Raw genomic sequence first — 27,949 nt, 5'->3', positions numbered from 1 at the left:
GCATTTTCTCCCTCCCAGGACCTGCTGCAGCTGCAGTACGAAGGTGTGGCCGTCATGAAGCTGTTCGACAAGGCCAAAGTCAACGTCAATCTGCTCATTTTCCTCCTCAACAAGAAGTTCTTCAGGAAGTAGCTGGGGGGGAATGGGATGGGGGGGAGGGGGAGGGAACCTGCCAAAGAGATTTCGGGGACAGAATCCGGCTTCTGAATGGTACCTTGCCAAGGAGAGGGGGAAACTACAGCACTGGAGGCATTGCCATTAACTCTCTCTCCTGCCCAGAACTGGTACACTCAAGCTTCATCTTGTTGCCTTGGGGGTTAAATCTAGATCCCAGCATACATGGGTGGGGGGGGAGGCTATTCAGGGGCTGGCACATGCCCTGTCATAGGGTAGAGCAGCCCTTACAGTTTCCCTTTTTGATGCAATGGTCCCTAGGGGGCTTTGCAGTGGTCTAGAACGATTGGTGTGCATGTCTGCCCCATCTGCCTGCCCCCCTGCAGCCGGGGGGCTTATGCCTGATCCTCAGTCCCTTTGCGGCAATCGAGCCGGTTCCCCAGGTTCTGATTCCTAGGTGCCTTATCCATGCTGCTGCTGCTTTGACTAGATAGGAAACACTATTACTCGGAGCTGCTGCCCACTTCCTATGAACAAGGCGATTTGTTCTATTTTGCGTGGGTTTTTTTTGTTTTTTTTGTTTTTTTTTTTAACTAGGCTGAGACTTTTTTTAAGCATCCAGTTGCTGAGCTCTAGCTTATCCCTTCTCAGCCACAGGAGCGCAAGGTTGGACATTTTTTCACACCCCACCCCCGCCACGGATGAAACCAGCAAGAGACGTGTGAGAGCTCTTGGTCTGCATCCACGGGTGCAAATGACCTACATATCACACATGGGTCCTCTTCCTCCTGAACAGCAGCGAGTCAGGGCTAGTTGAACAGCTGGTATCGGACCACTCTTATCACAAGGGGTGGTACCTGGGGGGGACGGGGGACGGGAGGGGAAGTTTCAAGCCTCTGGCTTTTTAATGTATATTTAACCCTTTTTTTTTTTTTTTTAAACTAGTATTTTTAGATGTTTGAGTTATGAGTTTAGTTCTCTCAGGTCACTCTGCCAGTGGCTGTTTAAGGACACTGAGGGTTTGTAGGCTGCAGACCTGATCTCTTACATTTTTTTTTTTTTTTTTTTTTAAAAGATACATTTTATTGTAATTATTTTCCCCTACTCCAGCAAAAAAAAACCTGGCTACCTCTGTTTTCTCAATCAGAATTCGACTTCCCAAAGAAGAAGAAAAATCCCATAAAGACACCAGTGTTAGCCACCCTACAATAATAATAAACACAGTGTGTGGGCTGCCTGGGACCCATTGGCAGCCCTACAATAATAAACCAGTGTGCCATATAGAGAAGCTGAAACCTAATTAAGGCAACTAACTTCATTTAAAAGCCTCCAAGGGATTCCAATGGGGAAAAATGGATCAAAATAGCTCAGCTCACCCTGGGGCCCTGGCCAGATTGGCTCACCCATTGCAATCTGTCATAAAGTTTAGGAGAGGGGGGCATGGACATGTCAAAATTAGGGAAGACCGTGATGGTGTGATTGGTTGGTTGGTTTTTTGTTTTGTTTTGTTTTTGGTTTAAATCTTCATGTTCTCTGGGTGGTCTGTACCCCTAGCAAATGGAAGGAATAGAGGGGTGGGGGAAATCATTCTCTATCTTTGAAGGATAGGAAAGAGGGTAAAAGTGAGTGGTTAACATCTGACAGGCGACTCTAGAATGAATAATCCCAAGGGGATGGGAAGTACAAACCAGGACCATGGTCTTGCGAGACGCTCATGCATGTGTTTTAAGTACGAATGCTGCTATTGATTTGAACCAGGGGGGAATGCCTATGCATCCCAGTCGTGGCCCAGCACTCTGTGGTGCTAGGCACTGTCAAAACACAGAACACAAAGACAGCCTCTGCCCCCAAGAGTTTTCAATCAAAAGTACCACTAATGTGAGTCAGTGCTTGAAGCTGAGCATGTGTTTGTGGGAGCAGGGGCGAGGATTGCTGATGCCTGTACTACAAAGCCCCTCTCCTTCTTACAACCTTATTTGCTCTGGATTTTTCTTTTAAATAACTTTTAGAACCCTATTAAGACACTAATGAAACTTGTCACCCTCGCACCAGTAACACTGCACTGCCTATTCTGAGGCATGTACTGAGAACGCTTACAAGTACCTGGTATAGTCAGGCAACGGAACAAGGCAGTGAATGCTTGAAATTACTTGTGTCTATAATATGGCGTCACGGGTGGGCGGGACACTTCACAGGGCTCATCTTCACTGCAGAGTGAACTTGCGTTAAGTTGAGTTCTGTCCCTAGCTCAAATTCCGTCCATGCACACGCACTCCCCCCTTTAACTCAGCTTGGCTGGCTCATCAGCTGTAGCTTGAGTTATCACGGCTCGTCGGCTACCACAGTTGCTTTGTGCAGCTTGAGTGTAACTTAAGTGTGAGCAGCCACACTGGAGCAAGGCTAGCTCGAGAGGCGTAACCTGAGTCTGCAGTGACGACAGCACCGTAGTTAAGGCAGTGTGATTCAGTGCCCTGGGAGCTAGGGGACTGGGGTTCTATCCACAGCTCTGCCATGGACCTGCTGAATGAGCTTGGATGTGCCAGTTTCCCTCTGTAAAACAGGGAAAATATAATAATAACCATTTATCCACTTGTATAAAGCAATTTGAGATCTGTGGATGAAAAGCCTTGTGTTAATGCCATGTGTTAAAACTGGCAGGTCTCTGCCCAACAGATCTTGGACTAGATAATAGATACATAACTTAGGATGGGCTTTCCATACTGTTGGTCAGATCCTCATCTGATGCAAATTGGCAATGGAGCTAGGCTGACTTGCACCAGTTGAGGCTCTGTCCCAGCATGTATAAGGGTGCAGCGTTCAAAAGGCAAGAGAAATTTCCTGAGTTTGGCATTCATAGTAATGAAGGACAATTGCTTTAGCAGCTGCAGAAAATGTAGCTAAAAGTCCCACTTCAGTGATGATCTCCTTTTTCTCCTTTGCTGACCCAATAACACCTATCAGAGTGGTAGCCGTGTTAGTCTGTATCAGCAAAAAGAACGAGGAGCATTTGTGGCACCTTAGACACTAAAATTTATTTGGGCATAAGCTTTCGTGGGCTAAAGCCCACTTCATCAGAAGCATGCTGTGGAAAATACAGTAGGAAATACAGTGGAGCTTGAAAGTTCCTATTTCCTACTGTATTTTCCATGGCTTGCATCTGATGAAGTGGGCTTTAGCCCATGAAAGCTTATGCCCAAATACATTTGTTAGTCTCTAACATGCCACAAGTGCTCCTCGTTTTTTTTTTTTCATGATACCTAGTGACCTAAGAGAATATTGCCTTTTAAAATACATTTCAGCTTCAATCTTGTTGAATGAGTATGAATCTGGGATAGTGAGTTAGCATTAGTTTTATAAAGCAGTTTTATATCGATTAGCCTTTTTTTTCCCCAATGGCATAATGATTTTGCAGAAGCTGGATAGTGAGGGGTTATTAAATCGTCTATAGTTTTTAAAGGACTAGGAGTTATGGTAGGTCAAACTGAATACGCACCAAGAATGTAGTGGTGGAGTTGCAAAAAAGGCTAATATCATTCTGGGGTGTATTAACAGGAGTTTGTATATAAGACATGGGAGGTAATTGTCCCACTCTGCTTAGCACTGGGGAGGCCTCTGCTGGAGTCCTATGTCCTGTCCTGGGCGCTACACTTCAGGAAAGATGTGGACAAATTGGAGAGAAGCCAGAGGACAGCAACACAAATGATCAAAGGTTTAGAAAACCTGACCTATGAGGAAAGGCTGAAAAACCTTGGCATGTTTAGTCCTGAGAATAGAAGACCGAGGGGAGGGGAATCAGTCTTCAAATATGATCAGAGTGGTCAACTGATTTCCGTGTCTACTGAAGGTAGGACAAGAAGTAATGGGCTTAATCTGCAGTAAAGGAGATTTAGGTTAGCTAGTAGGAAAGAAGTCTCGGGTATACTTCATCCATTATCATCTCGACTGGCTGTTTCATAACCCCCACAGCTGTCAGATTTATACTCCACGTGAAGAAAGAGCCAGCTCTAAATTTAGGAGATCTGAAAGTCCTTTGTGCTGGGAGCTGTACATACACATGGTAAGAGACAATCTCTGTCACATAGAGCTTTGGCCACGTCTGCACTAAGGTATAGCTATGCCAGTACACTATACTGCCAAAGTGTCCCTATTGTGGATGCAGCTTATTCTAAGCAAACCTGCACAATTAGCAATATCGCTTATTCCACCCCACTGCTGAGCGAAACAAGCTATCCTGCTAAAAGCATGGTTTTGCCAGCGTAACTGGATTGGCACTAGGGATTTCTGCTGGCTCAGCCATGTTGATGAGGAATCGACATTGCTACCACAGCAGAAGGCTGTAGTGTAGACATAGCCTCAGTCTAAACAGGCAAGATAAACCATCCCCTTCTCCCAACTTTTGTCCATGTCCAGTATGCAGATGGGGAGCCGAGCTATGTTTACACAGCCCCCAGCTAGTTTTTTGGAGCCCAGGGTCTGAAGCCCCCTCTGCTCCCTGGGCTTCACACCCTGAGCCCACTCTGAGCTGCTGGCACAGCTGTTTTTAGAGCATTCAGTGGATGCATCCGATGAAGTGAGCTGTAGCTCACGAAAGCTTATGCTCAAATAAATGTGTTAGTCTCTAAGGTGCCACAAGTACTCCTGTTCTTTTTGTGAATACAGACTAACACGGCTGCTACTCTGAAACCTGTTTTTAGAGTGCTAGCCCCAGCCAGCTGACCCGGGCTGGGAGGCTTGTGTATTCACACACCCAGAATGCCTGGCCTTCATTCTCTGTTGCCCTGATCTTTGCAGAGTCCTCTTGCGCCCGGACAGAATGGGTGTAAAATGCTATCCTGATGTAGCAATGTACACCCCGCTGCAAGGCAACAGAATCGAGCCTGCTTTCACCCAGGAAGATGGGAATTAAAGAGGACCCCGGTCTGAGTCACAGTCCAGCACCTTAACCGCTAGGCTCTCCAATTAGGAGGGTGGGGCGGGGATTTACTCTCAGAAATTCTCCACAAGGCTGAAGCATTGCAGGGCCTGATTCGCGTTCCCTTTATGATGCTGGGACAGCATAAAGAAGCCTTAAAGCAGCTGTAAACCAGTCACACTCCCGTGGGTGTGAGGCTAAGTGCACTGAAGATTGCAAGGTGTTTGGGTACTACATTACTGGAAGGCAGATCAATACCAAAGACTCTTAAAGAGGCCTTAATATAAATGAAGATGGTGCTAGATGGGCTAACAAACCTGGCCAAACGCAAGATCTACAGCAAAACGTGTGCTCCGTCAGGATTCTGACTGCGTGGCCTAAAAGGGAGATGCTCACCCATCCAGCCTGGCTGCTGCTCTCCTAGTTATTTAGAGTTAGAGCTGATGCTGTTTGGAATCCATTTTAAAACAGAGCATAATTAGGCAGGGATTGAGCTAAACCTGTCACGGCTGCTTTGCATGCAATAATACATTTTGGATTTAGACTTCTGGCCAGCCCAATGGCCGGAAAAGGCCTAACACATCCAAGGGCCGTTTCAGTTGGATTTTAACCCAGACCAAAGAACATTGTACGCCCTTTTTGTCTAGTGATGTTACAGTCAACCAATTGCCACCTGTTCTATTAGGGCCCAATCCGGCGGGGTGCTAAGTGCGCTGGCCCTGATTCGGGAAAGCTCGTAAGCACGTGCTTAACCGCTAAGCAAGTGACTAATCCCATTGAAGTGAATGGGGCTATTGGCCATGCTTAATGGGGGCTAAAGCGCTCTGCACTATCCAGGATCCAGCCCCCCACATGGGCCTGATCCTGCCAGGTTTGCACATGCTCCGTTCCCTTGAGACCAGATCCTGCTCCTCTTTGCATTGGAGTAAACTGAGAATAACTCTGCAGAAGTCGGTAGCATTTCACGGCTAGAGGGAAACAATGGTGAGCAGAACTGGTTTAGTAGACGTCAGTAGGGATAGTGAGTGCTGGGGATCGCGCAGAACAGGGTCCTAACGAGAGATTCTGGTAGCAATCAAGCAGCTGACCTTCATTTACACCCAGGCCACCTTTGCACCACTCTGGCCGTGTAAAGGGAGCTTCAAATGAGTCTAAATTACAGTTGGGGTCTTCTATTTTAACTGTAACTTATATTGAATCTAAGTCTCCATTACCTGGCCAGTGCAGCGCAAAGGGCCCTGTGTGTGAAAGAGAATCAGACCCTCACACCAATACATTTGCTCATGTAACTCCCCTCAGGGTTTCGTCTTGCTGCTCTGGGTTATTTTGTCTCAGAGGCGTTAAGTGGGGAACTGTAAGTCTGTCTGTCTTGGAGCTCTGTTCCTATGTCCCTGGAAGGAATTTTTGTCTGTTTTGTCAGGTTTCAGAGTAGCAGCCGTGTTAGTCTGTATTCGCAAAAAGAAAAGGAGTACTGGTGGCACCTTAGAGACTAACAAATTTATTTGAGCATAAGCTTTTGTGAGCTACAGCTCACTTCATTGGATGTAGCTCATGAAAGCTTATGCTCAAATAAATTTGTTAGTCTCTAAGGTGCCACAAGTACTCCTTTTCTTTTTGTCTGTTTTGTGTTTTTGTTTTTTGTCATTCAATTGCTGTACGTAGTGTGTTAATCCTGCCTCTCCAGGCTTGTGCCCGCTGTATTTGAATCTCCATTTCCTTCTCTGTGCCCACGCCTTGCTCGGTTTATGCTAAATAAACGTCTGTATGTGGACAAAATGGTAGTTAAGTTGTCCTTGTTACAGACCAAATCTGGAGCAGGAGACAGCGTGGTGTAGGGGACAGAGCATGGCCCTTGGAGTCAGGAGACCTGAATTCTAGTTCTGCCACTGGCCTAGTGGGTGTCCCTGGGCATGTCACTTCCCTGCTCTGTGCCTCTGTTCCTGCCTTATAACCTAAATCGATAAGCTGGCCAAAGGGGAAACAATTTATATCAGTGATTCAGGTGCTGAATAAGTGATCAACATTACCCAAAAAAGCTGCAGTAGTGTGAATGCATTGTTTCATTTTATTTATTTTTATATATATACAATTTTTCTTACAGCAAAATGACCAAATATTATTTTATCAACTACAATTGGTTAATAACATAGTAGAAGCATCCTGATTGGGTAATTTAATTATTAACCAATCTAAGTCATTAACCAGTTTTTTAATATGGGCTACAAAGAGCTGCAGGAGACATATTAAAGAGCCACTTCTGGCTCTGAGGCCTCAGTCTGAACATCACTGATCTAGACAGACAGCGCCTGGTGCAGTAGGACTGTGATCTTAAACTGGGGCATCTAGATACTACTTTAGGTAATAATAAGGGCCAACTTCTGCCTCTGGTCTAGGTGTGTAACTCTGAGTGGATTGAACAGGAGAAACATGCATGTTTCCAGGTTTCAAAGTGCAAGCAGACTGGGTGAATGCTTTTCAATCCATACTCTCACCAAAAATGACCCAAGCTTGATCTTCTTGAAATGCCACAAATAAACACTTTTATATTGTGACAAACTCAGGCCGGATGGCCGCAGGAGGGTCCTGGAAGGCCGATATGTTGGCACAAGAATGTTAAAGGCCCTTTTCCCTACAAGCTGAGAAGGGGTTACCTCAGGTCAATTAGGGACACCTGAATCCAATTAAGGGCTAACAGAGACCTTTAAAAGCACCTTCCTCTGGGGGCGAGCAAAGGGGAAGAGAGAGACAAGCTATTACCAGGCTAGCGGCAGCTGGGAAACAAGTATTTCTAGGCTGAGAGGTTATGCTCCTTCCTAAAGGGGAACAGCCAAACCCGAGTGCCTGCTAGGAGAAAGATGGACGCCCCCGGACAAGCAACAGGATGACACCTTGCCCCAGCAAGGAGGCAGGAAAAGGTATCCCTGTTTGTTTTTGTGTTTACAAAACTCTTTCCTTTTCATATGGTGGAGGATCACCCCTGAAAACACAGCCAAAGGAGCACAGTAGGGGAAGGTAAACACTGCCCAGAGTGGGGCTGATTTACCCAAGGCCTGCCACTGCCAGAGGGGGAAGAGCTAAGTCTGGCGAGAGGAAGGAGGTGCCTTGCCACAATATTTAAACAGACTCATCTTCATGTCTAGAGGGATCTCTGAGCACTAGGTGTAGAGGTTAAAAATCATTTGATCCTCTTGTGAAATGCAGCCATTGCTGGGGTGAAGCACATCTGTTGTTCTAGAGCAACATACAGTTCTTCACTTGGAGCAGCTATGTCCAACTCAAGCCACAAGATGAAATCTCTTAAGGCAAGAGAAATGTAATTATGCACAAGAGATTCTGGCCAAGGCAAAGGCACTGCTCTTCCTCTGCTTTTATGAAGAGTGAAATAGGATAAGTAGCTTCTAATTCTCACATTGCCCCCTGGCCATCACAGTTCATTGGGAGGAGCCCCATCTCTTGCAAAGCATGCTCTAGCCTGAGCTTACACGATGAGATATCGTATGGAATTTATGGCTGAGAGGTAAAAAGTGGCCCGACCTACAGGCAGAAAGACTGGTACCGCCTGACTGTGCTGGGCAACTCACTTAATGTCTGTGCCCTGTTCTTCATCTGTATCATGGGGATAATGTCTCCCCCTGTGTTTAGACTGACTGTTCTTTGGGGGCACGGGAGTGTCTCTCCCTAGGTGTACATACAGCACCCAGCACAATGGGGCCCCAGCTCAGTTAGGGTTGCTTCTCTAGTAAGCCAGGAATTTCCAAAAGGGAGAAGTGAAATTCTCCTCTTCCCCCTTCCCCCCCACAGGTGCCCAGTCTCTTTAAAGGGGCCTGATTTCTCAGCACCTGCCCTCTGACAATCCAGCCCCACGGAGGCTGCTCCAAAATAGCTGTTGGAGAACCTCAGCCAAAGTTAATGATCTGATCGGACAGTGGGGGCTGCTGGCCAGCTGGATGACTGACTGTAGCTAGGTGTTGTTCATGTGGGCAGGGCTTTGCTCTTTGGGCTGTTGTGCGGTTTGAACTGTCTACAAGCAGGCAAGGCCTGGAGGTTGCATTCTTATTTCATTTTTGTAGCCATTGAAATTCCATGGAGCTGAGAAACAGACTCTGGAAGCAAACTGTGCCCCCATCTCGCCTGCAGTCTGATGCACTCCCCCCCCCCCCCCAAAAGATTAATATGCATCGCGGATGACTTGGTTTATAATGAGCTAGATAATAGCAACATTAGCCCGGAATGGGCTTCATTTAAGTCACACTGAGTCAGATGCTTAGGTATCTATTCAGCTCTTGTGCAGGGAATTTAGGCCACTTTCAGACACACTTAATTCTTACATAAATACTATGATTACATCTCATAAAGACTATGATTATATCTTTAAAAGAATAAATTTGTAGCAACTGCAGAAATGCTTCACATCCTAAAATAGGAGTGAGCGCTAGTTACCCTGTTGGGTGCAGTGCCGCAAGGAGGAAGATCATGGGCATGAATTGTCAGGCTGGGGGGCTATGTGGTTTTTTTTCCTTCCATTTGTGACTCGGAAATAATAGACCCTTCTCTGAAGCACACAGTTATCTCTTTAGTTGGGACTCTGTGTTTTCCCCTTGCTCTCGGCAATCTAAACCTTTCTGCCTCAAAGTGGCTTGAGCGAGGAAGCTGCCGTCAAGACTTTCGTTAAGTAACAAGTGATTTTTTTTTTGGGCGTGTCAAGTGGGTAGAGGCTCAGGCATTATTCTTATTAAAGGGATCTCCTGCTATGTCTTTACAGCAGTAGATCTCAAAGCTCTTTAAAAAGGTCAGTAGCATTAATCCCCATTTACATTTGGGGAAACTGAGGCACAGGGAAGGAAGTGAGTTGGCCAAGTTCACCCAAAAAGGGAAGGGTGGAGCCTGGAATTGAACTGCAGTCTCCTAAGTCCCGGTGTTCTATCTCTAGGTAAGACTGTCTCCTCCCCCTCTGAAAATTGGGCACCCTTGCAGGTGTCTTAATTGAATAGGCCACAATTTTCAAAGTGATTTTTAGGTAGATTTTTGGTGGGAGCCTTATTCCTGCAACACTTCTATCACAGTTATCCCCACGGTGTCTATGCACCAGAAACCTTACACACCCCACCCCTCTGAGTTTGCTCACCCGGTGCAGGCAGTATTATTCTCTTCATTATACAGCTGGGGAAACTGAGGCACAAAGCATCTGGGTCTCTATTGCCAGGCACAGGGTGGCTGTCATTTACAACTGTGCGAAATGAAGGGGAAACACTACCATTAATCTCCATTTTCACTGGTGTGAAGATTTGCGCACGTGGAGGGCAATGGTGAATTGGGACTCACAAGGGAGTCTGTGGCCAAGCCAGGAATCAAAGCCTGATCTCTTGTGTCCTAGAGCAGCGTCTTAAGCACAGGGCTCCCCGCTCAGGTTGTGTATGTGTTTCAGCATTGGGCTCACTGGTGTCAAAGCACAAGTCCACGGAGCAGATCCCCAGCCGATGTAAATTGGCACCGTTCCATACCCTTGGCACTGAGCTGTCGACTCGCATGACATTGGGCTCCAACCTTAAATCCGGGAAGCCACTGGCTTTGTTTTGGGCCCCAGTGCAACTGGATTTTAAGGCTTGCTGAGCAGCTCTCTGTCAAAATCAGGTGACCGTTTTTGTTTCCTCACTGCCTGCTTTAAAAGAGGGGGGTGGGGCACCACACTAAAAATGTCAGCAAGCTGCCGCGCCAGCCGATCTCCGGCAGCAGCTCCACTAGATGTCATTGTAACCTGGGGAACCGCACGCCGGTGGGGGATTCTATTCTGTTGGTCTGGCAATGCTGTTCACGGGAGTTCGACAATCCTATTTCAAGCTTGTATGATAATTCAGCTGTGGTGCTCAGCAGTGGGCATGTCACGCTGCCCCCCTGTTAAGGAGGGGGAAATTGAGGCACGGGGGGGGGCTGTGACTTGGCCAATTGTTACAATCTGATAAACTCTTTGGAGGAGGGGGGTGCCTTTTTGTTCTGGCTAGAGCAGCTAGCATCGGGCATCCTGGTCCATGGGGCTCCGAGGTGCTACCCCAGTGCAAATAATACTAGCAGTGAGAGGCTGCAGCCAGGATCGGGATCATGTTGTGCTAGGCGCTGTACTTACGTGTAGTCAGAGACAAGCCCTTGTCCCAGAGAGCTTCAAATCTAAATAAATAAGACATTAAAGAGGGATGGTGATGCATCAGGCCAGGAAATAGAGACCATAGTGCCAGGGGCCCTGCCCTGTCCCACCCACATGCAGGTCATAAGCTTCCTTGTTGTGCTATTCCTCACCCACATCTAGTCCCATGTGCTTCTCCTAGGGGCTGGAGGAGGGATCATCTTTTGGATCGTTGAGACGTTTGAGGGTCGGGCACAGGGGTGTGAAGTGCTGGGGATAGAGATGCAGGGCAGTTGGACGGTCACATGCCTGCCTCTGAGCTGCCTGCTGTAATTCCCACCAAACTGAGCACGGCCCCTCTACTTTCCCAGCTCGGCGTACAGTGTGTCCCCTCACCCAGGATGCGGCTGCCGAGTGAGACAAATCACCAGTTGCCATGCAACCCCTAGCAACAGCATTCCCGCTTCCTAGCCCTGCTCCGTCTCTCTTGTTATTTATTATCATAATTGCCTCTGCAAGCATAAACTATTTTAAATTATGTGACAGATTGGTGTGTTCTTGGGGGGCGGCGGGGTTGTTTTAAAAGTGATGGAATGCTACCAAACATGAGAGGGCGACACGGTCTGGGGATGGGGTGCGTCTGAAATATTTCACAGGTAACGCAGTCTGATTTTCAGGATTCAGAGTTAACCCCCACAGAACGGACCATTCTGATCATCCAGTCTTAGCCTGCCAGCAATCTGGGGTGGAGACTCTTTGTTCTGTTTGTACAGCGCCTGGCACAGTGGGTGCTTAGGCCATGACAGAGGCTGCTAGGTGCTACCATGACACACACAATAGCAATAACTATGTACTCCCTAGATGTCAAAACGCTTTACAAAAGAGGAGAGCATCCTTGTTTTACAGATAGGGAAACTGAGGCACAGAGTGGCAAAGTGAGTCCCTCACAGCAGGTCAATGGCAGAGCCAGGAATAAAACGCTGCAGGGCTCCTGCATCCTCACCCAGTGCTCTTCCCCCTCCCCCTCCCCCCCAAGCCATGCAGGCACTAACTGCCAATATAGCCCCATTGCAGTGGGGTGGCGTTACCCAGTTTGCATTGGTGAAACAAGTCATCACGGTTGCAACCCTAGAAAAGACAAGGTCTTGTAATTTGGGTCATGGCCTTATTCTGAATGAGGCTGATGCCTCTATTAACACCATCTGTGTGGAGTGGCTTAGCCAGCAGGGACCGCATCTCTGGGGGCCTCAGGCATATCGCAGTGAGGGCACACAGCAGTGTGTGGCTGTTAAATATCCCATAGCCCTTTTGCATAAGACGAGGAATTAGCCCCATTGTTCTCCGCCACAACTACTTCTTTGGAGCATCCCTGATTCTTTCACCTCTGAAAATCCACATCCCCAACACTGAGGGGAAACAAAAATTGGGCCCGATTTAGATTTAAAATTTCAATGGGGGGAGGTTGCTGCACTCCACCCCAGAGGTGGCTGCCTTTCTGAGGACACTGTAACTTTGCAAAAGACGCCGAGATCCTGCTGGGAGCTGGGGCGTTAGAACAGTTTATATAGTGGGGGTACTGAGAGCCATTGAACCAAACTGCAAACCCTGTATATGATGGAAACCACTTCAAGCCAGGGGGTGTAGCAGCCTCCCTAGCTCCAGCACCTATGACTGGGAGGCAGAAGGCACTATACATGAAGAATAATATTCTTGTTCTCTTCTGCGGGTTGCAGCTTCCTTGCGGGAGAGGGAAAAAGGACCAATCGAACGGGGGAAGCAAATAAAAGGGGAATGTTTGCCGACTGTCTGCTGTGTGTTGTCGCTGTTTGTTGTGTTTCTGTGGTTGCCATGGCAATGCCAGGGAAGACATGCCAGGCTGCAGCATCCTGGGTACCAATGCGCTGTTAATAAAAATGTCAGGGGGAGGGTTTGTGGGGAAGGGTCCCCCCCACTGGGCTTTGGTCATTTCAACAGTCTGGGGGGGGAAAAAAAACAGCAGGAGACCCTGGTTCATTAGGGGCAAGTGTTTACATGGGCTTGGGTCCCATTGAAGACGAAAGAAGGGTTTGTCTACATGGGGAAATTGACTGGAATAGCTATTCCAGAATAAAAATGCCCACACAGGGAGTTAATCCAGCATAGCTCTAGCTCTTTAAATTCACACTCTGCCTTATTCCCAATTAACCCCCCACATAGAGAAGCCATAAGTTTAAGCACTGTCTGATTTCCTAACTCAGTATCTTGGGAAGGACTGAATGCTGTTTGTTGGCATCATAGCCTAGTAGCTAGAGCAGAAGACTAAGGCCTGCTCTAGATACAGATTTGACACCAGTATAACTGTGATCTGTTGTTTTGTTTGTTTTTTTTTTTTTTCTCCTGTGTCCACTGAAGTAATGGACAAGAAATAACAGGCTGAACCTGCTGCAAAGGAGATAAGGGGGTGAATTTTTTTTTTTAACCAGTATTTTTGCTGGTACAATCCCCTAGTGCAGCTCTAAAGGTGCTGTAGCCCCTGGAGGGACAGGCCCACATCATGCAGGGAGTCTGTGGTGACTAGGGGTTTGAAGCTGGGCCTCCAGAGTCTCACTGCCCTGCTTTAAGCACAGGGAAAATCTCAAGTGCCATCCCCTGCTTGCTCAGTCAGTGCCTGTAATGTGAGCTGCCGGAGAACCATTCTAGCCAAGCCAGGCAGGGGCTGAGAACAGGATCATGCTCATCTCCAGGGGGAGGTGGGTGGGGGCCCTCCCCACCCCCACTCCTCAACGCTCCCACAGCCCTGAAGCAACCTGCCTCAGCAAGCAGAGCGGCGCCTTCAAGCCCCGAGCCAGTGAGGAACGCCCAGAGGCATCCCCCGGGGTTTAACTTTGTTCATGGGGAGCGGGTGAAGAATTCGCCTCTGGGGCTGCACAGAGCTGGATTGAAACACCCATGCATTCTGTGGTTGCCTATTAACCCCCGAAGTGCTGGAGGAGGACAGCTCGGTGCTGAGAAGATTCACTGAGCTGGGCCGGCTCCTGGGTGGGTCATGGCTTCGCTGGTGCAGCAGCTAGCATGTTCCACCTTCTTTGGGCTCATCTGCTTTTGATGAGGCAACTGGACCGAGCCCCACTCATCTCCGGGGGGGGGCGGGGCTGTTGCCATTCAGGGCACATGCTAGGAGAGCAGAGTGTGGCTGTTAACATCCTCAAGGCTAGGGGTGCTCAAATGTATTTTGCTGGGCCCCCTTTGAAAATATTTCAGGATGTGATGACCCCCCCCCCCAAAAAAGTGACAACCCTGCCATACTGTGCCACCCTTATTTCTGCACCGCTGCTGACTGCAGCGCTGCCTTCCGAGGTGGGTGCCCGGCCAGCAGCCGCTGCTCTCTGGCCACCCAGCTCTAAAGACAGAGCAGGAGTAAGGGTGGCAATACCGTGACACCCCCCTCCCCCCAAACAGTAGCCTTGCAACCCCCTCTTGAGTCAGGCCCCCCCAGTTGGAGAAATGCCGCTCTAGACCTTTGCTTCATTGTCCTTGGCCAGACTCCTCTTCTGACCAGTCTAATCAACTCAAGCTTTAATGATGTGTCAAGTGTACTTATGTTCTAGGCAGGTTCTTATTCCACCCTCATCACTGCCTTTGCTGAGCCCCTTCCAGTCACACATTCAGCCATGTGGCCCCCATCCCTCGTGTGTGGTTCCTTCTGTCTCTAGCCCAGGGGAGAAGGGCGTATGCGCTGGAGTGGGTGCATTGTTTTGGTAGGGTCTCCTCATTAAATGGCCACGCTACTGTGTTCCTGTCGGAGAAGGCTGCTTGGAGGCATGGTGAGAAGATCTGGGATGATCCTTAGCTCCCATGGGAGTTTGTTCCAGGGTCTGGGGCCAGCCCCTGAGCTGCCTGAGTACAGGCCCCCCCTCCCCCGACTCCTCTATGCTGGAGACCCAAATCCATGGCTTATCACTGCAGTAGCATCAGTTTGAGTTCTCTGCCCCTGCTAGTACCAGGCATCCAGCCCTCTGTGTATGCTTGAGGCTACTAACGAGGGAGACCCATGGAGGTGATTTGCGATGTAGATACCTGTCCATGAGTGACTGGGCTGAGGCTCAGCAAACTCACTTCATGTAGGTCACCACATATAGGTCACCACTGGGTGTTGGCCACTTTCTTTCGTGACCGACTGGCACAGGATTAGACTCTGTGACTTCAGACCAAAGGGTTTCAGCTTCCATTACTATGGAGGAGCCCAGGTCTGTTATATAGACAACATCCCCTCCAAGGGCTCAGAGACCTCACAAATCCTGATCACTCACAGTCTTCCTGGTCTAACCATCAGCCACCACCACCCAGAGCTACAAATAGAATCCAGGAGTCTTGCATCCCAGTCTCCCTGCTTTAGACCCAATTTGCCTCCCACAGCTGGGAAAAGAACCCAGGAATCCTGATCCCCATCCCCATGCTGCCCCTCGTCCTAACTTCTAGGCAACACCCCCCTCCTAATCTATCCTGCCATGCAAAGCGGGGAGGGGGGGTGTTGCCTAGAAGTTAGGTGCACGGAAAGCCAGAGGTGCATGGAAAGCTCCAACTCCGTATTAATTAAAGAGGTTGGTTTAATTAAATAATGAATGATCCTGTCTCCAAGCTGCACATATTTGAGCCGAAGCCAGGAGGTGCGGACTTAACAGAAGGGCTCACCCTTTTGCAGGGTCTGCCTGCAGCCCTGGATTCAAAGCCAACTCATTCTCTTTCTGGCCTTCGGGCTCGCTGCTGGCTCGCAAACAATCCCATGGGCTTCCCACCATGCCAGCAGCCCAAGGAAGGATCAGGGGATCGCTGTGTGCATGTGCCACTGTGGGTATTCAGTGCCTGCAGGCACAGCGCTTAGGTGGTCTGTGGATCTCAAAGCCCTTTTACAGACCTGCGTCAGTAGCGTGACACACATTTCTCAGCTGGGGAAACTGAGGCACAGTGCAGGGACAGGAGCCTGACCAGGGTGCCTGTTCTCTGCTCTAACCATTAGACAAAACACCCTCCGAGTGCCAGAAATAGAACCCAGGAGTCCCGGCTTGTAATCTTCTACTTTAACCACTAGGCAACGTTCCCTACTTATTTAGTTTATGTGCTTATCTGGCCTCCATCACTGTATGATTTTATGGCCTCAGAAGGCCCCTGTGAATCAAGGCACTGTGCAGAAGGGGAACAGAGAGTAAGTTGGCCAAGGTCACACAGGATGCAACGTTACCCCCACACCTCTCATTCAGTTTTCTTTGTCCCTGGCCTCCCACCTGGGCCTTATCTTGCTCCAGGAGCTGATCAGTTCCAAGCAACCCTCGCGCCGCCTCCTGCCAAAGCCTCCTTTGTGCTCAGGTTTGCCAGGCCCCGCTGCACCACCTCTGCCATTCGGCTGCCTCCCCGTGGCCCTGTTGCCTCTGTGTCCTTGATTTGCCCTTGGCGGAGTGCAGAAACCCCCCCCCCCCCCCAGAGATGCAGCCTTCCACCTACCTGCTCCCAGCCTCTGCCCTGTCTCCCAGTCCCTCCCTCCCTTCCCCTCCTTTCCTTTCACAGTTGTATGGGGAGAATGGTACCAAATCAGCCCTGTTTTTCTTTCCTCTCATCAGTTCATTACAGACCCTGGGCAGATGGGAGGGGCAGATTCCGAGACCAAGGTAAATCCAGAGTCACTCTGTTGACCTTGACAGAACTAGGGACTGATCTCGGTCTCACTGCTGTAAATCCGGAGTCATTCCTTTGCCATTAATGCAGTTAGGGCCAGAGGCTTATGTTAGTTACACCAGTGTAAATCCAGAGTCACCCTGTTGACTTTAATGAGGTGACTCTGGATTTACATCAACGTAGCTGAGAACAGAGTCTGCCCTATGTTCTCAGCTTCTGTGGACGGGATTCTGCTCTCCCACAGGCTAGTGTGATCCCATTGATCTCACTGGAGTTGCTCCTCCTTTACACAAAGGTAAACCTGATTAGAATCCGGACCAGTGTGTCTGACTTACCTAGGTATTAAATTATTAATTAGTTAATACGTTGCACCTAAGGATCTCTCAGTACTTTGCTGTCATTAACACCTTTGCACTTTCACCTTCAGATATCAAAGAGCTGAGCAGGGCAACCCTCGACTGTTCCAGAGGGCATTATTCTCCCCCTTTCACACATGGGGAAACTGAGGCACAGAGTGGGTAATGACTTGCCTGAGGACAAATCGCAGTAGAGTAGTGAATAGAACTCAGGAACCCGACCTACACTAACCTCTAGACAACACTTGTCTCCTAGAACTAGAAAAGGAATCCAGGTGTCCTGATTTCCAGGATTCAGCTTTAACCACACTAGGCCACACAAAAGTGGCATCAGATCACAGTCGATGCAATTGTTGGATGATGTGGGGGATCCTGCATTAGCCCATTACCCAGAAGGGCCAAAGGCTTTGACTGTTGTGAATCTCAGTTCTTTTTTTCTTTTCTTCTTCTGTCTCATTCTCAAACTGCCAGGGACTGTCTCCTCCCAGCCACACCCCCTGCATCCCTCCCAGATAAACAAGTACAGCAGAGAATCAGAACTGGTTGAGCCCGGGGTCCCAATTAAAAGTTGAAAGGAGAGATTTTTCTGCCGGGGTGCAGCATCTCAATGCCGTCGGCACAGGAACGACCACTGGGAGGGGTTGAAATCTCATGGGAAATACTCGGGCGCCCTTAGTCTTTGTATTACAGAAGCACCTCGCCACCGAAACTGAGATCAGGCCCTGTTGTGCAAGGTGCTGTATAATGCCTTAACAGTCCCACCCTATGCTGAAGAGCCTACAGTGGAAATACACAAGCCAGACAAAGGAAAGATCAGCCTCCTCCGTTTACACATGGAAGTTTGAGCACAGAAGGACAGATACCCCAGGGCTCAGTCCCCACAGAACTCAGCATTCATTTGGGGGCAGGTTTTCAGGTGCTCATGCCCCAGCAGCTCCCACTGTGACCTTTAGAACCAGTTACTCCACTCAACGCCCTCAGCTCTTTGGAAGATCTGGCACTTCAATGGGATCTGGACTCTCATGAAAATCTGGCCCATTTCTGGTCCTGGGGAAAACCACCTGCATGCAATTTGCCCATGTCTACACAGGAAACCTGTGACCGAGCCAGGGAATAGAACCAAGATCTCCAGGGCCTTCAAGCCTGTCCTCCCGTTCAGATGAGCCTTCCTGTAATGAGCAAGGGACCTATGTATTCTGCCAACATTCAGTACAGGCAGCTTCTCAGCACAGGAGCCGTGGCTTGCTGCTGGTTGGAACGAAGGCCGCGGCTAGGAATCCAGAGCGCGCCCTGCTGCAAGAGACTGACTTGAACGAGTTCCTGGGCTAACAACTCTGCCCAGAAGGGAGAGACAAGTTCTTCCCCGACACGCTGCGAACAAACTCAGAGCGTGCGCAGTGCGAAGGACCACGGGACGTGGCCCCAGAAGTCCTAGAGCCATCCGCAAGGGACTGCAGTACCGGTCTGGGTACAGTACCGCAAGTGTTTTGCAGTGTGGCTGCTTGCCCTTGGGCTAGGGCACCTTGAGAGTTGTTGTAAAGCCACACCCAGTCCATGTGGTGCTGTCCTCCTCTAGTGCCCCCTCAGCTGAGGTTCACGTGTTACGCTCCTAAGATTCTAGGTTCTATTCCTGCTGATGACCACTCACGCAGGAAGATTGCATAGAGACATACCCTGGCTATACCTCCAAGCAGTAGGTGAGCAAGAGGCCTGAACTGCGGCTGGATTAGCCACCGGGCTCAAGCATAGGAGCAATTAGCTAAAGCCGCTGCATTTGTGAGAGATTAGAGCTGGGGGAAGCCAAGGCATTGAAGGAGTGAGGAATGTATCCGAGAGAGAGAGAGAGAGAGAGAGAGAGAGAGAGAGAGTGATTAGTCAAGGTGCTGGAGCTCCGGGGACAGAAAGAGAGTAGGTACAAGGCTCAGCGATTAGATAAGTGAATCAGGACTTTGGAATGATTAGGGAGAGAAATCAGGTTTTACACCAATTAGGTAAAGTCCCCCAGCGATTAGATATGGCGGGTGTCTGGAAACAAAGCTTCCCAGAGGCTCGCAGTGGAGATGGAGCCGAGAATTGATTAGGGGAGGCCGGGAGTAATTTGATAAGAAAACAAAACAGTGGCTCAATTAGCTGCAGAGAGAGGCCACGGCTTGAAGATAATGAGAAGAGGGGAATGGAGCTGCAAAAGGACTGGCTGGCAAAGTAAATGCAACAAAGAATGCAGTGAGGACTTGAGGCATAAGGATCTAGCAGATTGGTTCTCAGTGTGTGTGGGGAGGTGTTTTCCAAAACGGGGGGGCTGCGAACACTCTCTTGTTTTCTTTCTACCTAGATGAGGGGTTCCCTGAAACTTTTTTTTCCTGTGAGGGCCCTAATACAGTACAGGTTGAGAGCCACTTGTGTAGGGGTTAAGACGCTGGAATGGGACTCAGGAAACCTGTGTTCAGCTTCTGGCTCTGCCAGAGACTCATTGTGTGACCTTGGTCATGTCACTTAAGACCAGCTTTTTAAAAAGTATGTAAGAAGAACAGGAGTACTTGTGGCACCTTAGAGACTAACACATTAATTTGAGCACAAGGTTTCGTGGGCTACAGCCCACTTCATCGGATGCTGTAGCCCACAAAAGCTTATACTCAAATAAATGTGTTAGTCGCTAAGGTGCCACAAGTACTCCTGTTCTTTTTGTGGATACAGACTAACACGGCTGCTACTCTGAAAAAAGTACGTAGGTGCCTTTGAAATTTGAATTTAAAACTGAAATGAGTGGGAGTGAGGTGCTTTTGAAAGTCCCACTAGGCACCTATCTGCATCTTTAGGTGCATAAATACCTTTAAAAATCTGGCTTGATCTGTCTTGGCCTCAGCTTCCCATCTGCAAAAGGGAAGATAACACTATTCTTCTTGTCTATTAGTTTGTAAGCTCTCCAGTGCAGGGACTGCCAGAAAGAGTTCATGTGCTTCTTGTATCTGAAGCAGCTAGGAAGGTAGATCCATGCAAGAAAAGGCTTGGGATAACTGGGAGTACATTGGGCCTGATTCAGATCTCATTTACTCAGGTGTAACTCTGTTGATCTGGAGTCATCCTGGATTGATAACTGTGTAAGTGGGCCCTTGGGTCAAATTCTGCTCTCATTTATACCAGCATTAACCCAGAGTAACGTTACTGGTGAGGCCAACAACAAATTTCACCCTCTGGCTTCAGTGGAGTCACTCCAGATTCACTGAGAACAGAATCTGGCCCTTTAACTCTTAATTATTCATGAGCCAGATTCTGCTCTTGTTTACACCAGCATAAATCTAGAATAATTCCATTCACTTTTAAAACAGTCACTCGAGATTTACACCCACATAACTGAGATCAGAACTGACCCCAGGTGCTTGGGGAGCATTTTAGATGAGGGAACCAGGCTGGAAGAAAAGCAATTAGGTAACGCAATGGAGCCTTGGAATAATTAGACCAAGGGATACAGTTTTAGCGAGCCAGGTTCAGTGAGGAAATGGAGCCTTAGAGACGACTGAGATGAGGAGGACAATTGGGTCGTGGTGCAATTATCTAGAGAAAATCTGATTAGAGGAAGAGAGCTGTGTAGGCAATTAGGTGAGGAAGATCAGCTCAGGGCAGGAGCTGGTGAAGGAAACAGGGCCTGGATGACATGAGAATAGTAGATCACTGGAAGGTAGCTGGTATCCATTGATCAGGAATTAGACCAGGCAGCTAGATCAGGAACTTCAACCACTGCGGAGGGAATGAGGATTAAGGGGGATTTAGGGTGGGGAACAGAATTTGAGGAGGCCCTAGATGGGAGGGGATTGGAGAGGGCATTAGAGAATAGAGCACAGGTTTGATGCAGTGGGCCGGGGTGCTATCTCCCAGGGATTAAATGTGTGAACCTGAGTCTCTGATCTGGTGAGGAAGGGGAACCAGGAATCGCAGCCATACATGGAAGGAGAAGAGGAAATGGTAGCTTGGAAGGGTAATGGCTGGGAGGTGTGGTGGCCTGGTGGTTAACACATAGACCAGGGAGTCAGGCTGCCTGGGTTTCTCTCCTGAGTCTAGGAGAGAGTTATCTAGTGGTTAGATCTGCAGTGAAGACTCCTGAGTTTTATTGCTGCTTCTGGAGGGAGCGTGGGTTAGAGCAGGGAACTGAGAGTCCGAAACAGAGGTTCTATTTCAGACTCACCATGTGGCATGTAGTTTCCCTGATCTGTAAAATGGGATTAGTACTTGGTGCCTGGAGAAGCTAAGGGCAAGCAGGTATTTTGCACCTTCATGACTTTTATTTTAGGTCAAGAAAATAACAAAACCAAAGAAAGTGCAGAAATAAAGTCTTAGTGAGAGAGAGCACAGTGTGTGCATCTCTTCTGTAACAGTCTGCTCCGAAATAAACACTGAATGATTCCCTGCAGCCATCCGAGTCCTTAGAGATTTAAAAGGTAGAGACCACAGAAACAGAGCTGTAGCAATGACATATGATCGACACCACCTGACCAGAGAAGGGCATTTTGAGATTTAGGGCCAGATTTTCAAATGCTCAGCACCCACAATTGTGATGGCTAAATGGGAGTTGAGGTCTTTCAAAATTCTAGTCTTTTTTAGGTACTTACCGGGCCCCTATTATCATTGTATGTGAGCACCTCATGCTCTGTAATGTATTATCCTTCTAACACACCTGTAAGATAGAGCAGTGCTCTTATCGTCATTGCACAGATGGGGAAACTGAGACATACTGACTTGCTCAAGGACACACAGGAAGTTTGTAGCAGAACAAGGACTTGAACCCAGGTCTTTAAGTCCTAGACTAATGACCTAATCCCTGACAATCCTTCCCCTGAACAACGAATACAGCTGATGATGTTCAGTAGATACAGCGGTGGCCTAGGAGTCCAGAGACGGAGGTTCTACTCATGACTCTGCCACTGACTTCCTCTTTGACCTTGGGCAAGTCATTTAGGTACAAATCCTCAAAAAGTGCCTAACTCCCCTAGGAATCCTATTGCACTCCCACTGACTTCAATGGGAGTTTGGTGTCTAAATACCTCTGAGGATCTGGGCTGTAATCTCTCTATGCTTCAGTTACCCAATATTGCCAGCCTCACACATTCAAAAAGCATGAGTCAGGCTCTCCAAAAACCACAAGATTTTAACACCTCACCCATTTGGGGCTCATTTTTTGGGTCTTCTGGATTCTGAGCCTCTAAGTTTACACTCAGTTCATATTTTCAAGTTTTTCTCTGCAACACTGACTTGCTCTTTATTTTTTTAAAAAAGCTGTGATTCTCATGTAATCACATGACTGCAGCAGCTGGGGCTTTAAGGAACACACAAAGCATTGCCTACTTGTTACATTTTCAGACAAGCATCTTTGTGCTTTCTCCCACGCTTGGGAGACACCCCCAGGAACCATCCACAAAACTACCTCATTCCCCTTCCAGTCCCTTGTTAAAACTCGCCTTTGCCAGTTAAGCTGCATGTGTTCTGGTATCTCAGCCAGTCATGCTGACCAATACTGACTCACTGTTTCCTTGCACACCCCCTGTCTGTCTGTCCATCTCCATCTGTTGTCTCTTGTCCTATATTTCTGTAACCCTTCTGCCAGGTGTTAGCAGCAGCAAGTCAGGCTGGATTCAATTATCTAGGGATGCCTTCTGTCTGAGAACTGAAACAACATCAGCTCGAGCCCTCTTGTACAATCCTGGAGCAGCTACAGGTATGTCTACGCTGTGATAAAAAAGTCCCACAGCACCAAGTCTCAGAGCCCGGGTCAATTGATTCAGGCTCAGGCGGTAGGACTAAAAATAGCAGGGGAGGCGTTTGGGCTCTGGCTAGAGCCTGGGCTCTTGTGGGGACTCGGACCCTAGACTTCAGTCTGAGCCTGGAAGGTCCACACTGCAATTTTATAGCCCCAAGTCAGCTGCAGCCATGCTGTGGGCCTTTTATTGCTGTGTAGACACATTATAAATTACCTCCATATGGCCCCTGGGATTGGCAATACTTCCCCACCTGCAAGCACTCAGTCCAGGGGTTTGAAACCAAGATTGGGGCTGGGGACGTGAAGGGGTCAGGCACTGAATAAATGTGGGAAAACTGGCAATTAATAAATTAATAATCTCCATTAGGCAAGACCCCCCCCCCCGCTGCCCACCTGGGTGGCTTGGCAACAGCCTTAGTCTTAGCATCCATCCTCTACCCACCGTTCTGAGGCAACGTGCTCGAGCATTAACCACTGCCGCACGCTCACTCTTTGTTGTTCCGGACTGGTGGAGTCCAAAATTCAGGAAGGTCCGTCTCTAGCATGTTAAGGGAAGTGCTGCTGCTGGAGCTCCACCACTGGTCCCAGCTGAAAGCGATCATAGCTTTGGTACCAGGAAGGGAGGACCCAGCATTCTGCACCTAGGCTGCAGCTTCTACTCAATGTAATATCTTAAGACCCTTAACGGATTCCTTACCACCAAAAAAGCATCCTAAATAGAAAAGCCTCTTTTATGCTTGTTCTGGGCTCTGTGACGCACCCATGCCAGACCCTAGAAAATCAGGGTGACTCTTTCACTCCAGGCATAGTTGGTGCATTTATCTTGCCCTTTCATTTCCCAGCTGGGACAACAATGTTCTCTTACCCCCAAACTCAAAACATAACTGTATTTTGACCAAAATGTCCCCAAAGTGACACAAAACTGGCATGCAAATGAGTCTGGCCCCTTCTCTGGTGTCCTCTGGCTCACCAATAGATGGCAGCAGAGAGCTCCCTCCCGATGGCGCCCTGTCCATTGGGCATCCTCAAGCAGCTCTGGGCCATTCTTCTCCCTATTCACCTACGGGTGTCAATAGCGAGCTTTGTAATCTCTAGGGCTTCTGGCCACGGAGTTTATACTTAGATTTTTTTCACGCTTTGGAGGCAGGGCCATCTTTTTGTTCTGTGTCTGTACAGCACCTGGCACTCTGGTGTCCTGACCTGTCACTGGGGCTCCTCTGATAATACAAACAATAAATAATATTAAATTCATGACAGCTGGCAATACTGTTTACCCGTCGGTAACATAGGGTCACGTCTATTTAAACTGTAAGCCCCTCAGGGCAGGGGACTGTCTCACTATGGGTTTATACAGCACCAAGCACAACTCTTCAATGCTCCAGGTGCTACCATGAGGCAAGCAATAACAGCGAGCTGTAAACAGAGCCAAGTCCAAGACCACATGGCAGGGCAATGGCAGAAGTGTGGCTAGCAGTTGCTGCAACATTGGGGGATAGATCGCTATTCGATCAGCTTGGACCTCCCGTTGCCGTCACAGACCCGCATGGCTTTCTCTACTCCAGCACGATCTTTTTTTCGAGTTTGCAGCTGAGACCTCATGGTGAGCTTGGCCGGGGCTCTTTGCATGTTTGCTCCATTCACACAAGCAGAGAGGAAAGCGAAGCCAAGAAAGGGACAGAGGCACAGCAACATCCTCACACGTGATGCTGACTTGAGCGCTGTCGGAGGGGAACTTGTGGTTTTGCTGTCAGGTCAAATATCAGGCCTTGGAAATGACCCCTTGGAGAGATAAACAGTGGCTTACCAAGTATGGTAAGGACTGGAGTTTTGCACTGCTCCCTTCTCCGGGTGAGGAGGAGAGATTGCAGGACATTGGAATGTCAATGAGCTCAATGCTCCTGAGTTGTAAATGGTCCCTTCTCAGAAGCTACCTCGCCCTGCATGGTGCGGGGCCCCTCCAATTCCCAGCCATGCCAGCAGGAGACCAGGATCGGGCCCTTGGAGAGGGACTTTCATACAGGGGAGCATTTTTAAATGGCGATCAGGCCTAAAAATAATAAACCTGTTTCCCTTTTGCAGGCTTCAGCGTTTGTCTTACCATGTGGTTGGACTGAAGATAGGGTTAGTCATATAATCTGGGCGTTGGTCCAGGAGTAGGACACAGAGTTAGTCATATGGTCCAGTGGTTGGAGCAGGATATTTAGATTAGAAGCTTTTTACATAGGGACCTTTTTTTTGGTTCTGTCCCTGGCGCCTAGCACCATGGAGTCTAGGTCTGTGACTACCACAATGCCAATAATACAGGGTTAGTCCTCAGCTGATATAATTCAATCTACACCAATTTACTCCAGTTGGGGATCTGGCCCCTGGATTTTATTCCTCTGCTGGCTGAACTCAGACAAATCATTTAACCTCTCTGTGCCTTGGTTTCCCCATCTGGAAAAATGAAGGCAATCAGATCTGAGGCTGTGAAACCAGAGTGGCTTTTTTTTTTCAGTCTACTTCAACCGTACATCTTTCTGGAAACTGCCTGTTTACTGAAGCAGCAGCCCTCTTGTTCTCAGAACTGCTGCAGGCTCTTAAAGAAGAGATGCACACACTGTGCTCTCTTGTTCTCCATGAAGACTTCACTTTTAGTCTTTCTTGTGGTTCTCCTTAAATCTAAAATAAGCTTCATTCAGGCTAAAAACATAAGATATAGGAAAGATAACGGCCCCTGGCTTTTAACTGCTTAAGATCCCTGGGTGAAAGGTGCTATGTAAGAACAACTGGTGAGATCCTTATGTGTTGGGGAGGAAGAGTTGCCTAATGGGTAGTGCACTAGATTCGGCATCTGGAGACATGGGTTCTATTCCTGGCTCTGCCACTAAGCTGCTGTGTGACCTCATGCAAACCACTTCCTCGCTCTGTGCCTCTGTTTCCCCATCTATGAAATGCAGATGAGGATACTGATATGCTTTGAGATCTGCTGATGAAATCAACAGCTCTGTTGCTATCCCTGCAGCGAAGGATCTGGTTCAACAGTTGCAATGTCCTCTCTGGAGCATTGACCTTACAATGATTCTCCTCCTACTTACACCACCAGGAGCTTTCATGGTGCAATGCCCGATTTGCAAGTGGAGAACACAGTCCTGGGATCTCTCATGAGCCACCTGGGGCTCTATCTACTTTAAAGACAGTGGCTTGGCATGAATGTACTACACTGATGTAATTACACCATTCATGGAGGACATAAGCCCCACTGGGGCAACACGGTTTCATTGCTCCTTATTATTTGCATTACAGTAGCACTGACGGGCCCCAGAGCAAAGTAAGGCCTCAGTGTGCTAAGCGCTGCACATGGTAAGACAGAGGCCCTGCTTCCAAACAGCTTGTAATGTAAGCAGAAAGGTGGGAGGGGAAGTGACTTGCCCAAGGTCAGCCAGTTGGTCAGTGGCAGAGGTGAGAGATTAGACGCTAGGTCTCCTGATTCTTAGGCTAGTGCTGTAGCCCCTGGACAACACTGCCTCTCAGCAGTCCAGGTGGGGAGCCATGTAGACAAGGCCTCTTCTTCCCATGACAGGCCCTATAGCAAAGCCACTTGCTCGTGTCCCTGTCTCTCGCTCAGGGAGCCACGGTGCAGCAAGAAAGAAGCTGTGCTGACAGCATACGGCGCAGCCTTCAAGCCGATCAGCTTGAGCTGTCACCAAACGCCCTGGAGTGTAATAAGAGCAGCCTTCGCTGCCTGCCAGTCAGCTGTGTGCGCCACACAGGGCTGCGGGGGAGCTGACTTTGCCCCATTCCGGCATGAACGGGCCAGCCCCAGAGGGGTTGATCTGGAAGAGGTGCCTGGAATTCTCTAAGGCACCCACACGAGTGCTGTGAATTTGGACTTATGGAAACACTTTAGCATTTTTTTAATTTAAATTTCCTAGTGGGCTCACTGAGCCCTCGGCTTCTCTTCAGAGCCAGGGGACCAGCTGTGTGTGTGTGGGTGTGTGTTTCTGATGGCAAAGCCCTTCTGCTTAGACTGGATCGAGACCCACCCTACTGGTGTCCTACAGACCCCCAAAAAGGCAGGGTAAGCTGGGGGCTAGGATGGTAGCCGGCCATTCTGGGGAACAAGGCTTAATTCCACACTCTGTCATGGACTTCCTTGGTGGTCTTTCAGGCACCTCAATGTCTTTGTGAATCCCACCTTAAGTGGTTTGCCTAACTCCCACTGATTTCAGTTTCGACGTGAAGCGCCTTGGAGCACATGTGGACATCTGGGCCTTAGTCTCCCATTCACAGCTAGTAGTCTTGTGCACCTTAGATCCCTCAGGGATGGTGATGTGCTCCATTACTGTGGGGACAAATTTAGCAGAGATCCAATGACTATCAGCCTGGGCTGAATTTGAGCTTGGTAGCCTAGAAGGGCTTCATCTCCCAGGCCCCTCTGGTCCACCCCAGCCCTTTAGACAAGGAGCCTGCACCTTTTGTGGGACAACCTCAAGGATCTCACATACTTCATCCCATCAGCACCTTCAGAATGTGAGAAGAAAACCAGAAAAGGCTCCAAAACGATGGGGCCAGGGGGGAATAGCACCGAGCTGTTTGGGAACCTGTCTCTGGGCTCGATTCTGATCTCACACCAGCTTTACACCAGTGTAACTCCATTGCCTTCAGTGGAGTTATTTTTGAGGTCCACCCGCATGAGAGGAGACTGAGGTCACATCTACACTTAAAACTGTCACACGCCAATGTAGACACTCACTCCAGCCATGGCAGGGGTGTGCCTGTCGCTGTTGTTAATCCATCTCCCTGAGAGGTGGTAGCTAGGTTGACAGAAAAATTCTTCTAGGGGTCTACGCTGCGGGCGAGGTCAGCCTAATTACACTGCTCAAGGGTCACCGACCCTGAAAGACGGAACTAGGCCGATGTCAGTTTTCAGTGTAGACCAGCTCTCCTGCATTGACCTCTATAGAGTCAGGAGCGCCCAAGGACCTGATTTGGGCGTGGAATTCCATGGAGTTACTCCTGATTTATGCCGGTGTAAGTGAGAGCAGATGCTGGACCTATATGTCTAGCGT

General features: G+C 48.7%; 1 protein-coding gene across 1 annotated transcript in view; it reads left to right on the top strand.

The window, feature by feature from the left end:
* Positions 1-3,149, top strand: part of IQGAP3 (IQ motif containing GTPase activating protein 3) — a 41,362-nt gene extending 38,213 nt beyond the window's left edge. The window contains exon 38 of the mRNA XM_038383218.2: positions 19-3,149. Coding sequence (XP_038239146.1) covers positions 19-132 — 114 coding nt within the window. The 3' untranslated portion in view covers positions 133-3,149. The remainder of the gene's footprint in view (positions 1-18) is intronic.
* The last annotated feature ends 24,800 nt before the right edge of the window (positions 3,150-27,949 follow it).

The sequence above is a fragment of the Dermochelys coriacea genome, chromosome 24 (genome assembly GCF_009764565.3).
Source record: "Dermochelys coriacea isolate rDerCor1 chromosome 24, rDerCor1.pri.v4, whole genome shotgun sequence".
Taxonomy (NCBI): domain Eukaryota; kingdom Metazoa; phylum Chordata; order Testudines; family Dermochelyidae; genus Dermochelys; species Dermochelys coriacea.
This window is presented reverse-complemented; position numbering and strand designations above follow the sequence as displayed.